Source organism: Drosophila subobscura, chromosome U (genome assembly GCF_008121235.1).
Source record: "Drosophila subobscura isolate 14011-0131.10 chromosome U, UCBerk_Dsub_1.0, whole genome shotgun sequence".
In the NCBI taxonomy this organism is placed as follows: Eukaryota; Metazoa; Arthropoda; class Insecta; order Diptera; family Drosophilidae; genus Drosophila; species Drosophila subobscura.
Genome location: NC_048534.1, coordinates 15,558,428 through 15,574,886, shown reverse-complemented (window position 1 = coordinate 15,574,886; position 16,459 = coordinate 15,558,428). Strand labels below are relative to the sequence as shown.

The window sequence follows — 16,459 nt, the reverse complement described above, 5'->3', positions numbered from 1 at the left end:
GGCAATAAGCAGAAGGCAACGGGGGCATAGTGGCTCAAGTAGTTGATTATTATTTGTTATTAATTTAAATTCAAATTTTATACTAGATTTGGTAACAATTTTAAGGCAAAGGCTTCTGTGGGCATTGCCGATTGCCAGGGAAAAAATATTATAAATTATTTTCACTTACATTTTGCCATTAAATATATTCCAATATTATTTGCAAATATATTCAACAATTAAAAGAAATATATTGTTATAAAAAAGTTAAGTATTTGTATATTTCAATAAAATATTTGTTGATTTAAATAAAAATATTTTCATATTTATATTAAATTAAATAAATTGAATATAACGCATTTAGCATAATTTATTTTTTTAGACTTCGATTAAATATGGTCAGAATAAAAGGTTTTTAATAGAATTAGATTTAAATAATTTTTAATCTATTTAATTTATTTATTTATTCCTTTCTCAGTGCTGCCAGTTTTCGCTACAAATTTCCTTCCTGTCTTTTAAATACTTTTTCGTCTGCTTTCTATACTAAACCTTCATGCAGGTGTAACTAAAAATTTGGCTGTTTGCTAAACACACAACAAAAAATATAATTTGAGGACACCTTTCTTCCTGTCTCGCTGCGCTTTGTTGTGGCTTCAATAACCTTTAGCCCACTTGAACCGCTGAGATGTTCCGGCGTAACTTTAGCGATTTGTCCAATCGAAGATGACAGACCGTGGGGTACAAAGTACATCCTGTACACCTGCACACCTGCACCTTTGCGGTCTGCCAGCGGCCCCCAAGCCAGCGCAAGCCACACTCGAAGTTCTCCAAAAGTTCGCTCTCGTATCAAATCAGCCATAGAGGTGTCAACATACAAAGGACGCGCCCTGACACGCGTCTGACGTTTATTGGATGCCCTCCAGCGCTGCATCGAAACTTTGTGCCAAAGCAGTAAAAACCTTTCAAGGAAAAAGCCAAAGCCACATGTGGAAATTGTAGACGACAAGCAGACAACACAACATAAAGTACAACACACACGCAGAAGAAAATGTTTTAAGAGGGAAGAAATGGAAGCGTTGAAGATGGGAATACACTTTTGTATGAATATGTATGTATGAATAATCTAGAATCTAGATCTGAATAAAGGAACAAAGGTGGAAATGATCAATTTAATATCTTTCTTTTTATTTTTATAAATGCTTAAGCCTTTACCCTATTTTTCATTGCCATTTGCAAGGGTATCAAAAAAGTCAAGCAATTAGGTGGCCCGAACATCCGTCGCTAACTCCCATTCTAACCACTCCAGCGACTTCCTCAATTGAGGCTATAGATATAGAGCTCGCTCGCGATTTGTGTTTTTGTGTAAATATTTTCATGTCAATATTGGAAAAGCAAACACGCTGGCAAGGGGGCACGAGTTGCAGAGGGTCTATTTTTTTGAGCGTGGGTCGGCAGTGCCTTTTTAAGTGCTGCCCTTTAGGCAGCTGCCAAGTGGGTTTAAAATTTCCCATGTCCATTTCCTACATTTACTGCCGTTTCCCCCCCCCCTAGCCATGCCCTTTCCCTTTGCCAAGCAACTTTTGGCGTCAACTTGTCCAAACATTTTCCCGTTGGCTTTCTTCTCGCCAAATATTTGAAGTGTTTCAGATTTCCCCGCAAAAAAAAAGAAACAAATATGTTCAAAAATACAATTTTTCTTTTCTTTAAAGTGTTTTTTAGTCGCCACCACCAGGCCAACCCCACTGCTCAGGGACGTCTCCTTTTGGACCACCAAGTGTTGCCAACTCGCTCGATGAGTACTGGCTTACAAAAATTTATAATACCCTTTGGAATGGAGGGTATTTGGGGAGCATCAGTTTTCAATTTTGTGCTGCTTATATTAAAATTCTGTGATAATCACAATTTCAACACTTTTTCAGTTCTCTTTTGTAGAATTATTTAAATGATTATTATCAATCGAAACCTGAAATTTCATTACAATCCAAAAAGGTTTTCTGAACATTTTATTCCTTAACTTTTTCCGTATGTCTGCAACCTGTAGCGGGTATCCTTTGAGTCTTGGTATCATTTTTGTGGCATTCTTTGCTTGTTTTTACTGTGCTTCTTTTTGCTGCGTGGAGGGTTTCTGTTTCAAGCTACACTGCACTTTCCTCTCTGCTCTTTGCTCAGAGGAGGAGGTTGCCAGGGTTGGGCGTGGCAAGCACTGCGAGGCGAGGCGAGGCGTGGCACTTTCAAGTGCGTGCTTGAAAATACAAAATTTCACCGCATTTCGCGTTATTAACACGTAGGTGCCGAGAACCCTCAGGAGGGGGTTCGGGTTTGAGTTTGAGTTTTGGGCTTTGGGCTTGGGTTAGATGCGGTTTCGTAGTGCTGCCTCGGGTTGTGGTTGGTTTGGGTTTGCCTGGACCGCTGACACCGTGTAATAAGGAGTTTTCATGGCCTCTTGAACGCTCACGCTTACCAAGCGAGGACATTTTAATTGAGAGTGTTGCCAGGGCAGGACGACTGCTACGACTGCTACGACGACGACGACGTTGTCGATGATGACGATGTCGAGGCGGGTACTTGGCCAGCTGCCGCTTCTTCTGTGCCGTCTCTGAAGCGCTTTAAGTGCGGTCCGTCGCCATCGTCGTCCTACGCCACTCGGCGACATTCTTTCTCATCTTAGCCCTCTGGTCTCTTTTCGGGGGCACGGCACGGCACGGCACGGCCCTGCACGGCACGGCACCTTTACTTTGCTGCCTTTCTGCTCAGGTGTTGATGGATGAAATGCAAAAGCCGCCAGAGTACTACAGAGTTCAGCGGACACTTGGTTCGCTTTCAGAGTTAGCCATGGATATGATTTGGTGGCTAACCGAAGTTAACTCTGACTCCTAAGGTCTGCTACAGCTAAGACAAAATCTTTGCTGAAGCATGAAGCCTGCCTGATGGAGAGACGAGATGGGACCGCCTTACAGTCCGATTTTTTCTGTTGTTTGAAAGCCTGCAGATCTATAGGAACATTTCATAACTAATTTGATAGCCCATCTATCTGATGGTTGTTGCAGCAACAATCGTAGATCATTCTTCTAATTTCGGTGATATTTTTACTGTATAACTCTCCCCTCGATTTGCATAACCACCAAAGCTGAACCTTTCAATGTCAAACCGCAGGAGCAGCACTCTGTGGGCACCGCAATCTTTAGCTGTGGCACCACAGCAACAACAACAACAACCCATCATCATGCTCGTCAGGGCAACATCATCATGAATGAATCTGTCATATTATTTCGGCAATGATGTTGACAACGACAGCGGCAGCGGCCGCTTCTTTTATAGCCTCAACCAAAAATCCCCCAGTGTGCAATATTTATCATGTCACATAATATTTTTCTGGCATTTGCACGTCACCTCCCACGTCCCACGTCCCATCTCCACCCTCAACCTTTTCCACTGTCTTCTCCCTCAGCGACATTCAGGAAATCACAACCCCTTCGCCGACTGCTGCTGCTAACCAAACGATGTGGGTTGGGCGCTGGTGGTGAGGGGGAGTGTTGGTTGCCAGCCAGCCATCAATTGCAGTCATCAACCACCGCCACAGCATTAGGAGAACCCACCCAAAACCCAGAAACCTAAACCAAAACCCATGGCCATGCTCATTGAATTTTCTGCCGATTTCATTTCGACTTCTTTTGCTCCGCTGGGAACCAACCTTAAGTGTGGCATGAGATCTCTCTGGGCTGCTGTTGCCGTCCGTTGTCTGTTTTGCCTGTAAATATTTTCTGTTGGCAATTGCCGGCGCTCCCCCCTCGAGAGCAAATTAATGATGTCTTCCCTTCGGAGTGTACCCAAAATGGAAATTACTTATAAATTGCTCTAGCTGCAGAGCTGTTGTTTTATCACACTATTTAGACAAATATATTAACCCAATCGCGCTGCCTGTCGGCTGTTGGCTGTTGGCTGGTGGATGGGTAAGCTCCTGCCAGCCGATGGGGTGTTAATCCTTGAAATTGTGTGTGGGAAAATACTCTTACGGGGAGATGGGATTCTTTTGGGTTCCTCTGGCAGAGAAATTATGTATTTATTTATTTATGCTTCACCCAAAGCATATGTAAGAGGTTTTATGTATTTATTTTTGGCTTAAAAATTAAAGTTATATTTTGAAATATATTTTTAAATCCGAGAATTAGCACTTCCTCTTTAAATTTTTGTGTAATTTTATGTTAAAAACTTAAAGTTTAAATTGAATTTTAATATAAATGTCGAATGTCCTTTGAGTTTTGAATTGAAGAGAATATACTCTAAGATTGTAGCTCTTGAATGAGTTGTAAATAATGCATAAAATATGCACAAATAAAATATTTACTTTAATGAAAATCCATAAAAAAGAAAAACTAATTAAATAGCAAGAATACGCCTGAGTAAAACAGAAGGCTCAGCAGTATCCATGGCCACGTTTTAAACCATTTTGGAACACCCAAAACGCCATTCGCAATACCATTTCAATAACCTTTTGGCCATGTCTATCTGTCTGTCTGTCTGCCGCTTCTGTCTACCGTGGTGTCTCCTCTTGAGGCTCGGAAATGAAAAAAACCAAAAGCAAAAAAAAGAAACCATAAAAAAACCAAATTTGTTGACAGAAGGGAAAGGGAATTCCTTTTGTTCTTATTGGAGCACGCGCTGCCAAATGCCAATACAAATGGCGCAAAAAAGGACGCGCCTCGGTCGAGGATGTGCCTCAGCGAAGCAAACAAAAACAACAGCAAAAAAAAGCGAACGAGAAGAGAAGAGAAAAAAGTAACCCTGGCCAGGGTTGCAACCACTTTGAAGTGTTGCTGTTTGCTCTGCTCCCCTTTGTGCGGCGGGATTTCGTCCTTAAACATGCGCACTAAACGCTAATAGTTTGCCCTACGACACGGCGCTGCTCCCAATCCCAATCCCCAGCCTCACATCACTCCCCCAATCAACCCCCAAAGAAGGCGCTGCTCCATTTTGTTCCGTTTCAGATTCATTTTAACTCCACTTCCAGCCCCCCAAGATCCGGTTGGATGAAGAGGAACTTACATATTAAATATTCGAAAAAATGCATTCGGTTCGGGCACTCATTCATGACTCAGGGGAGCGGGGCTGTCAAAGGGGGGGATGGGCTGGCCTGTTTACTTCCTGTTCCCGCAAGATTGATTCACAGCGTGACCAAAGGTCCTGCAACAAAATTATTCACGCATCTCGTCCCTGGACATGCAAGCCACCCAAAAATAAAACCAAAAAAAAGCAGGACACGTGCGCTCCCTGATTTTTTACGACTTTAAGCAAGGAGCAGAATGCGGCATGCGCGGGGGATTAATGTGTGGGAGGAGTGGAAAACATTTTATGAGGGTGTCGTACAAGCTTCAATATCCTTGACCCATGGAGCATTGGCCTTCTCTGGTTCATCACGGAGAAGTCCTGCAAGCGGATTTCACTTGACACACCCACTAAATATTTGTTCCTGCTGTTTTGGATGAAAAATAAGTAAAAGAAATATGAAAAGTGGCCTTATTTTAGAACATGGAAGGATTTCCAATAGATATCGATTCTTAATTCTTGTTTACTCATTCCCGACCCACACACGAAGCCAACAACAAAATAAATAAAATATGGGAAACCATCTAAAAAATAATTTCACATTCCATGAAAACGAAACACCGAAAAACTGGGCGTTTCCGGAACCCGCAATAACCGTCAAATATCAATGTGCCCAACAAAAAAATAGCAAGAAGCAATATCATAAAATAAATAAATTTATGTAGGACAATAAAAATAAAATCCAATAAAAATTGCTTGCCTCTGGGTACCCCACCAGCACACCAAAGGAAATTCTGTCTTCTTTCGAACAATAAGGATGTGGGAATTACGAGTATAAGCAAATTATATTTAATGGAATGTACAATCAAATATATTTACAGACCCCCCGCATACCGTGATCGTATTCAAATGGAGGTCAAGTTCAGTGATAAATATTATTGGGATAGTCGGCAATGATTTTTCTTGAATTTTTGTCGTAAATAATGATGAAATGATTTTCCCTTTTAATTATGACCCGCATTTGGCCTTGAGAAGCTGCGTTTTCGCTCCCATTTTTGAGGCAATTATTCAATAGTTTAATTTGACAGATTACCTACAGTGACAGGGACAGTGACAGTGACCCTCGATGGTCTGCTGACTCCAGCCCTAAACCGATTTCATTTGTTTGCATGAGGCCGGGACAAATGATGCTCATTAGGAGGAGGCTGCTGCCCATGAGGGTTGGCTGGGCGCAGTAATAAATTTAATTATAGTTAATCTTCAATAAATTTGGCATGAGAAAGTGCTGAGCCTGAGGGATAGTTTTGCGATGATTATTTAGAGGGTGAGGGTGGGAGATAGAGCTTCCAGATAGGCACCTTTTTTTAGGCAATTGTTTGATTTTTATCAAGCAATCTTTAAGCATCCACTTGGCAATCCATCAGGAAGGATTGTCAGGAATGAAATATTCAATTAAAGAATCCCCCTGCAGACATTTGCAATATCCGCAACCTGTTCATGTCGGAGATCTGTCGATAAGGCCTCCTGCCATTTACCCCTGAATAATCATCAGCTTTAAGTCCGATTACAGCGGATTTTAGGCGGTGCTTGGTGGTGGTGTTTTTCGATTAAAACATGGAACACGGCCGGGCCGGGCCGTAGATAAGCCACAGAAAATTTACATATACACATCTGTAGCTTCGGACCTACATCAAAGCGAAAGGCAACCAAAAAAAGCAGGCCACAGACATTGAGGCAGTGAGCGAAACTTGACATTTTGCACTTGGTCAAGCACGGAGAGCGGTGCACAGAGAACTGGGGAAGCATCTGAAGGGGTTTGCACAACTTATGGCGACATCGATAGTACCAAACCAACAGAAAAGAAACCCCTAAAAAATAAAGATACACACTCGCACTCGTAGGGGGTGAGAGGAAACCACTCGACAAGCTGTTGGCATACATACGATACGATATACGAGAGGAGAATGTGCTGAAAGACACTCGAAAGTATGCTACAGTCGCCAGCGAATGTCTCCAAACACAGAGCACACAAACACAGCGACAGAAACATATTCGTTCTCATTCTCGTCCTGATCCGTAATCCCCCCGGCCCAGCACAGCGAACTCTGCCTGTCATTTATCTTCAGCGTTTTTCTTTTTTTTTGTGTGTAACGAGAAATGTCGAGCAGCAGCCCAAAGTTTGTCTGTTCTTTTTTTTTCTTCTGTTTTTTATCTTTTACAATTAGAAATGCTGTCCTTGGGCTTCTCCATATATTTTTTTATATATATATAAATTCTCTTTGCTGATTTGTTCGTCCTTTGGTCAGATAAATGCAATTTTCGGCGTTGTTCTCCCCCCTCGCTGTTGGCATGTGATTAAGGAAGGAAATTGTTTTGGACAACGCACAAAACAAATAACGCGCATGGGGCCTGTGTTGCGTCCTGGTCGTGGTCCTGTTCGGCGGCCCCTGCTGTCTGTCTGCAGGATGTTCGTTCGGTTCTTATCGCCTAAGTAGCATCATTTAACTGCTGTCTGTGGTTGCTTTTTACCCGCTTTTTCCTCGCTTTTTCCCACTTTTTATTGCATCATTTGTTTTTGGTTTGTTTTCTTCTGTTTTTTTTGGGTCAAATAATCGCCACGCCAATATAATTTGTCATGATGTGTGCTGAGAGAATGTTTTGTTTTGTAATTTAAGGTATTTTGATGTTTCCGATTTGAGATATTTGATTTATAATAAATGGTGAAGGGGCATTGCCCTGGTTGCATAAGGAAATAAATAAATAAAATATAGAAATAGATCAGCAAGCAATAAATTCTAAGGCGCGTTTGCCACTTCTGCAACCTGCCGAATGTGGTCGAATTTATTATGCAGAAAAGATCCAACTAGCAGCTAGTTCCATCTTTCTTTAGAGCCAATCGCTTCCCACTAATTGGCGGTTGCCTGGCCACACCACAAGACCAACAGGTTGTCGCAGTAACTATCCTACAATGCAATCAAATCACATATCATAGCCTCTTAGAAATGGTGGATGAAGCCATCACACAGGCACACAAACAATGCAAAATAATTACATAAACAGGAATGTAAATAAAAATATGATTATTGTACATCTGCGAGGGTACTGCAGCACTGATGAGGCGCTGTGTGGGCTAAGGGATGGGCATTCGATGGGTTTGTAGTTTGGGGTGACATTTTGTGGTTAAACAATTTTGCCCTTGCCAGCGGGATGGTGGCGGTGTGGGTGGCATCGCCCATCGCCCATCACCCATCGCCCGGCAACGAACGCATAATTTATAATTGTCAAAGGAATTGGCCTGGGTGCGGGGTTGCGTCAGGCGCTGATTTATGGAATTTAATAAATTTCCACAGATTTTAATCGCTTGTAATTATACGAAAAAGAAGCACAGCACAGCACAGCGGCAAAAAAAAGGTGCAGCAGCAGCATAAAAAAAGGACACAGGACATACAGACAGACGCGGAGACGGAGAGAGACACTGGGCAAAATTTCAATTAAAATTAAGAACGAAATCAGCGACAGGTAATGTCCAATGCCCAATGTCTCTGCCCTTATTTGATTGGTTTTTTCCAACATTCAATGGCCGTGTGTGTGTGTGCGTGTGTTGCCAATTCAATTTACCAGCCAAACGTTTTCCTTTTATTTTTATTTCATTATGGACTCTGGACTTCCCTCTGCCGTCCCCTGATACTTGCGTTTGTATTATAAAGCCTCTCATATTCCTACCAGCACAGCCGCAGCATTCGCAGATTGATTTTCCGCTACTCTCCTCATCTATCCTCTTTATGTTTTTGTTGTGTGTGGGTGTGTGTATTTCCTTGGAGACAAACTTGGGCGTTTTTCATCCGAACTTCAAAGAACTTTCGGCTGAGCCTCAAGTGTCCTTGCCGTGTGTGGTCCTCGGCTTATGCGACCAAATTTCCCTCTCTTTCTTTTTTTTCTCTCATTTTCATTTATGCTGCGTTCTTGTGGCTTCGATATTTTTTTTGTTATTTTGGCCCCGCTTGGCGGCTCAGTCGGCCTCAATTTGATGGCACACAAAAAATGGCAAGAGATGAGGTGTGGAGCAGTCGGCACTTTTGTGGCTGCCACGGGAAGGACTTCAGTGCTGGGGGATGCTGACAGGTCAAGGGGATGGCAGCTGCTTCTGCGAACGATCTGCCATCTTCGATGAGCTCTTCTGGCGCTTCCAAAATCACATTTCTGTGGCATCGATTGTAAACTCAAACTCAAAATGTATACATCAAAATTGTGTAAGTTTTTTCGGAACATCTATCGGGACGTATAGCATCCACCGCTGAGCAATAAATCAATCAATCTCGCATCATGGGTGATCCAGCTGGAAGACACTTGAATCTGTATATGTTTGTGATACACACTGGCCTGCTGCTGTCATACTTTATCCTGTGCAGCATCCTGCAATGGATGCTCCTCTGCATCTACATGAAGCACTCCCATATTGTGTACACGATGGTCTGCTTCTTTGCCGCGCTGGTGCTGCTCACCTGCATACACTTCAGTCAGTTCCTGAAATACGGCAAGCCATGGAACTATGTGGCCATCCTCTTTTGCTACGAACTCTTGACCCTGGGCGTCACCAGCTTCATTGTGGACAGCAGCGTTGGCGCCGCAATTGGCATCGTTATGGGTGCAATTTGTCTATGGGCCGGCGTACTGGCGGCTTGCTATGCCCTCATTCGATTTGTAGGCTATCCCAATCCCTACACATTGTCCGGCATTGGCGTTGTGGGTCTGATGATTTCCATGGTCATGGTGGCTGTCGATCAAGTACTAGACAGCCGCATCTGCGGGGAAATTGCTTTGGTCATTGTAATGATTAGCGTCATAATTATGATGATCTGCCATGTGCTGTTGACCAACGACAGCAGCGATCTGCTCAAGAAGGAGGACACCCTGCTGGTGGCCTTTGTGCTCTACATTCATTTTGTCATCTTAATGGTGACCATCTTCATTTTTGTCATACGCGACAGGCGCTACAGCAAGCCAGCTGAATCTCAAACGACTGTCAGCTCAGACACTTTCAGACGCGCAACAGAGGCCACACTGGATCCAACTGAGAGTTTCAAATATTTATGGCTAAATGATTGACGTGCTGGAATGCCACTCGCCGCCCCCAGATCATCATCGTTGATGCCTTGGAGATGCGCTCTATATGGTGCAGCGCACATGAATCATCCGTCTAGCCTCAATCACGTCCCTGACTCATAATGTCTACGTGACTTTTGGTGTCGATCTGTAGCCGATTTCCTCATCTTTTTAACTGATAATATTCGTACTTGGCTCAGATTCTTATTGTATAAATGAGGACACCTTGAAATAAATTAATTTGTTTACATTTTACTCAGGTTAAGTTGAAATTAAAATTATAAATAAATATTAATCAAAAACAACTACGATTTAAATGTATAGAGTAAAGATTTTAACAGCTGCAAATAATTCTAGATTGACTTTGAAACTAATGAAACTAATGTTTTAAAATGAATGTTATTATTAAATAGAATTTATTATATTTTTAATATTATTTCTTACTTACATTTGAAGACTTTAAGCAGCTTTAAACTGATCTGAATTGTCTTTAAATATTTGAAATGAAGAGCTTTTATTTTTTAAAGACCTCAAGGGACTTGTAATAAAAACAAATGCTGCTTTCTGGTCACACTGGCCAGCCATAAATTAAACTAGAAAAATATATTTGCCAATTGAAATTGCACAGGAAGCGGCAGAATGGGAGCTGCCAGGATACCCCACACATACATACACAAGCAGAATGGTCAGTCGTTGGGGGAGAATGCGGGGGGAGCTGCCTGCCGACAATTGGAAATTGTCGTCATTTCTGTTGTTATTGCTAGGTTTTTTGGTTCGCAGCAGCGGATGCAATTCCTACAAAATGATAATTTATGATAATGATGCTTCCGTTATGGGGCACACAAAACTGGACACACAGGACACGCGGACATGCGAGAGACATTGGGATTGTGGCATGCAGCATAAAAATCGTCCAGCCCGAGGAGCAGGAGGAGGAGGTGGCCGCGATTTCATTCATTTCACGGGGGACTGGCCTCGCATATTTATTGATAATTTCCGTGCATTTTGCAGCATTCGAGCGAAAGCGGAAGCTGTGCCATTTGCTGCACGCCTGCCCAAAAAGGGACAATAGTTGTGTCCATGCAGAGCGGGGTCCAGAGTGTCTTTGGAGTATGGGCCATGATGGGTTAATGTTTGTTACTGCGGCAGCCCCCAAATCAAAGTGTGCCTGCGTATCGATTGCGTTTTGTCTAAGCAGACTGTCTCCCTCAACAATTGTTTTGACTGCCGCCGCCCCTGAGTATTTATGGGTTGCGCTCCAGCAACAATAGAGCCCATTGAGCCACGTCCATTGTCTCCGTTTATCAATAAACATTAGCCAGACAAAAGGATGACTCCGGGCGCGAGCAATTCTAATGACCTTGAAAATTAGTTCCTCCATAAACCGGGCGACACCACGGCCAGGGATCCAACGCCACGCCCATCCCATGTTCCACCACAAAAATTGTTAATTATTATTTATTATTTATCGCTGATTGCATATTAATTGTTTTGCGCTTTATGACAAAAATTGCATTTTAATTTGGGAATCCGTGCCAGCATATGCCATATGCCAGCATGGACATTGGCCGTCGGAGGTCGGACACGTTCACATATGCTGGGCCTCCAGCTCATTGCCGTTGCACTGCATCCGCTTCTGGTCAACTGGCAGGAAGATGCATTAAGGCCACAAATAGTGTGGGACAAGCCGGTCAGACAGACAGACAGTCAGACAGACAGACCCAAAGCGTGGGCATAATGAGCCCGGCAATTGTTTGTATTATTATGGAAACTTTAATCATGATGGAAATTCATTTTTATTATGTTTGTTGCGTGAATTGAATGCCCAATGGAGGAGCTGCTTAAATTGTTAGCTAAATAGGAATTAAATAATAAGGGAAAATAAGAATTTACTTGGTGCATAATCGAATGGTAATTATTTCGTACCTTTGACAGAATTTTAATGAGAATTAATGCCTCCAAGATTTGTGTAATATATTTTGACAGATACTTTCTTTAGTCGCGCTGCAAAGGCAACAGCTCCAGCTCGAGCATCTGCTCACGGAAATGTGCACAGTCCACAGCTTGAAATGAAACCTTTAACTGGGGATGTCGAAAATACTTCATAATCTGTGAATTGGTGTAGATCGTCGTCTGTCTTAGTGCCAGTTACAGATAGAAATATTAACACTTAGGTACTCACTAAGTTTGTACAATTAACCTGATGGAAAACCAGGTGCAGGGGCTCTGAACGCACACTTAGCGCCTGATGCATTGTTTCCAAGCTGAAATGGAAAAAGAAACTGCTTAGCATTTGCTTGGTGATAATTAAAATCTTGAGCTTTGGACAGTCCGCCACCGTTTCCCAGAGTTGATCGGCATTCGTCCAAAGGTCCACGTTGTGCACATGCAATTGTCTCAAATGGCAAAAGGGCTTGAAATGCTTGTAAGTGTGTGACGGAGTGTGTAATCCGTGCGCCGCACCAACGAGTGTGAGTTTGATGGCTTGATGAAAGGATATCCATCTCTCGCACAGGGACAAAACATAGAATGTCATGACATTGGTAGTTTCAGCCAGAATTCTACGTCTACCAATATTCGGAACAGTCAGCCAAAGATCGGGCAAAAAGGCGTTGTAAGACAATTTTTTCAGCTTTGGTAAAGTGCTCAGACCGCGTATTTTTTCTTTGAGAATACCAAGTTCCAGCTCCTCCAGTTCCTGCATACTCTTCTCCATGCTGGGAAATGGCTCTTGGTATTGGCCAATTTTCAGCACCCGCAGGCGAAGATTCCCAAAGACGTGCTCCATGCATTCTGCGGTTACGTTCCAGCATTCTCTAAGGTCCAGATGGTTGAGGTTTTTCCAGCTACTCAGATGTGGGCTCATGCGACGGCACTTTAACTTGACCGTTTGCAGCAATGGAAAGCATTCGGTTAGGATTTTGATCTCCGTTTCATCGATGCGACCATCTTCGTTTTCCTTATAAAGCAGAGCTTGCATTTTGGGAAAACTGTACTTATGCCACACATCAAGCTGATCCATCGGCACTTCACTGAGTGTCAGCTGCTCGAGTGTGCCACTCACTGCAGCCAGAAAGGCATCCAGCACAGCCTTCGGTTGTCCCTCGAAGCAATTCCCACACAAGTCTTGCCTTTTTGAGCGCTGCCAGGCGTGACACAGAACCAGATTCAGTTGGGATGTGGGCTCGCTGGCCTGCCACAGCGATATTTGATCATCCAGCGACAAGTACTCAACGATTTTGCTTCGGAAAATATCATTTTAGATCGTAGGTGGACTAGTTAAAATTACAAAATGTTTACTTACAGCAGGACATCGTGATTCAGGTTACAAAAATTCATTTTGGTGATGCTCTGTGTGACGCATAAAAATAAATGAGAACCAAACAAAGCAAACAGTCGGAAGGTATTGTCATGGCCAAGGTGTTCTGTCGAATTATGGGAATTTTATCAGAGAAAAGTTTTCAGTGCTAAAAATACAAGAATTACGAGAAATTCTGATGAGTTTTAAAAATATTCTTTAAAATATTCCAATTATATATTATTATTAATGTTAATATATAAAAAAGAATGCGCAATTCCTCGCATATTATCTTAGTATCTCATACCCATTAAAAACCAACAAATACCCATTGTAATTATGGAAATTTATCATCAAAGTGAATGCAATTCAGCGGCCAACTTTTTGGCTATTGACATCACAGAGGGCAAATTTGTTCAGCTGCATTGAGCTGAGCTACTCATTTGCAAGAATTTAAAGTGCACTTGCCAGTTGCATGTGGCATGGAATATGGAAATAGTTTCTGCCTTATCTGGCCGGGTGTCGGGCGGGTCGGCAGCAAATGGAGCCAAAACGAACGGGCAAATGCAGGAGAGTCTGCCATTTCCTTCAACTCTCCAACTCTCAGAAGTAGTTCCATCAGGCACAAAAAAGGACCAACTTTCATAGGGTATAATGCGAATCCCACAGTGAGAGAGAGAGAAGAGAAAGAAGTGTTTGGCATAAAGTTATGCGCCAGCCAAACAACAATAAAATAATATAATTTTTTTGTTTGCCGAACTCTCAAATGTAGGTGGGACTTTCCTTATTTTTTTAGTTGGGTGTGGGAGAGAGTACGTGTTGCCTTGCGTTCTTCTCTTTCTTTTTTTTTTGGGGGCAATTCGCGACTTTCGTTCGACGCTTGGCCATAAACTTTTGAAGGAATATCGAAAAGTTTGCGCCTCGCATCGCGTTCTCGGCCCGGCAAAAAGCTTGGAAGCTGCGCGAGAGACACACAAAGGCTACAAAACTTATAACGAGAAAACTTTGGCACTTGGCAAATGCGCGATAAAGAAACAAACAGAACAGAACAGAACGGAACAAAATAGAAGCAGCGAAGCTCTGGAAATACGCATACATATGTACAGTACGGTTCATACATAGATATATCTCAGAATAGAGGAGCGGAGATGAGACGCGCCTGAGATGAGCTGGAGCTGGAGCTGGAGACGCGAGAGCAGGAGGCGAAAACTAGAAGAAGATGCCTCGGAGTTGATACGAGGCAGAGGTAAGTTGGCTAAAAACAAAATGGAAGCTGATAAAACTCCATTTTAGCTTTGTGGAATTATGGTTACTCTAGGAAAACTTACACTCTAAAAATACTCTGCAAAGCATAACAAATAATAGACAAATATTTTACTTAAATTTATAAAAAATAAAATTAAAATAACTAACAATATAATTAAAGCAACAAAATTAATGTTTTTAATTGGATCTATAGATTTTATTTTAGTTCATTTAAAATAATAAAATATACATTAAAAAATGTACATGAAAAAGGAGCATCCCGGCTGAAAAATTGATTGTACATACAAATATAATGATATATTTTATTCTTTTTATTTATTTAGTTTTAAATAAATTCTTATATAACACAGAACACTATTTTATTCTGCTTTAATCTGCGTTAATAATAGCACTCAAAATAAACAAAAATAAGAAATATTTATAATAAATAATAGCTGTCAGTTGCTTGGCAATTCGGTTATACCCGTGACAGGCAGCATCATATATCCAGAGCAGCGATTGGATAAAAACTTGCTCAACCTCAGCCCACAGAAGCCTGGAGGCTGTGGGGGTTCACTCTGGGTTGGATGGCTGGCGAAATATAAAACTTTGGCAAAAGCAAAATTGTTCCCTGACAATGGAAAAGCAGAGGGAAAACTCAAGAAAACTCATTCGCGCGCATTTCAACTAACTAGCAGAGTGGGTGGGCTGCAGAGGTTGCCTGCAAGGAAAAGCTGGCAAAAATTATTATTTACGCACGGATGGTGTCATCTAATTATGAATTCATTTTGCATTTTGTACACCAGCAACAACGGGTTGCCTGTTCCCTGGGCACCCCGGGCGGTTCCTTGGGCCTTCCCTTTTGATGCCGGGGCCGGCTAAGAAATTAACAAAATGCGACCGCACTCGGACAATACACCTGCAGCCGCAGTGGCAGCAGCAGCGGCAGCATTCTGATCATCATTCGCCTCGTTATTACGCTGCTGGTGGCTGGGCTGCTTTTAATGCAATACATTTTCCAAGAGATTTTCCCAAGCAACCGCGACGATAAAAACTTTGCTGCACGCAGCATTTCCACTACCGAGCATTTTTGCATTCTGCAGCTTCTGCTGCATTTTGGCTTGGACCAAAAGAAAATTTCATGCTCTTTGCAAAACTTGTTAAAGTATGATAACCACAATGCAGGCCACCGCCAACCCTCCACCACTCCCCCCATCTACCGGTTTTTCCGTGCAAAAGAATCGCCGCAAATAATAATAAGCAAGTTGGATTCCAGTGCAGAGCCTGGGACTCGTTAACTCGCCTCCGAAAGTTAAGAAATGCATAAAATTTGTTAACAAGCTAAAAAATAATGCAGCAAAAAAAAAGTAGTGCTTATGTAATGCCTTCTTGTTCATACCTATCCCGAGGGTGAGGTGAGACAGCCACAAGTCAGCCATTTTCTTAGCGGAAATAACTAACAAGCGCGAAATTTTTCTTTTCTGATGCCCTTACACCTCTTACGGGTATCATCATGCAGCTATTCAATGCAGGAAAGAAAGAGTTATTTGTATTTACCTTATCTCCCGATTATGTGTTGAATTTTGTGATTTATCTGGAAGTAAAGTAATTAAATTTAACTTAAATTAGAACTCGAAAAGTCCTTCAAGCGAAAAAATGAACAAAAAATACAAAGATATTTCATGTAAAAATCACCATCAAAATTCTACTGAATATATTAAGTTTCAAACATTTAAAAGAGCATTTCAAGTTGCGCTTTATCTCCTAATATTCTGTGGTTCCTTATTAATG

General features: G+C 42.1%; 2 protein-coding genes across 2 annotated transcripts; one reads left to right on the top strand and one right to left on the bottom strand.

Moving 5' to 3' along the window:
- The first annotated feature begins 9,330 nt into the window (after positions 1-9,330).
- On the top strand, positions 9,331-10,326 carry LOC117900649. Its single transcript, XM_034811081.1, has one exon. The coding sequence runs from the start codon at positions 9,346-9,348 to the stop codon at positions 10,126-10,128; it is 783 nt and encodes a 260-aa protein (XP_034666972.1). The 5' UTR covers positions 9,331-9,345; the 3' UTR covers positions 10,129-10,326.
- Positions 10,327-11,648: 1,322 nt separating this feature from the next.
- On the bottom strand, positions 11,649-13,508 carry LOC117900619. Its single transcript, XM_034811046.1, has 4 exons — positions 13,430-13,508; positions 12,308-13,367; positions 12,052-12,234; positions 11,649-11,962 (listed from the first exon to the last, which is right to left on the bottom strand). Exons 1-3 carry the CDS (start codon positions 13,462-13,464, stop codon positions 12,121-12,123), a joined length of 1,209 nt encoding a protein of 402 aa, XP_034666937.1. The 5' UTR covers positions 13,465-13,508; the 3' UTR covers positions 11,649-11,962; positions 12,052-12,120.
- Between the last annotated feature and the right edge of the window lie 2,951 nt (positions 13,509-16,459).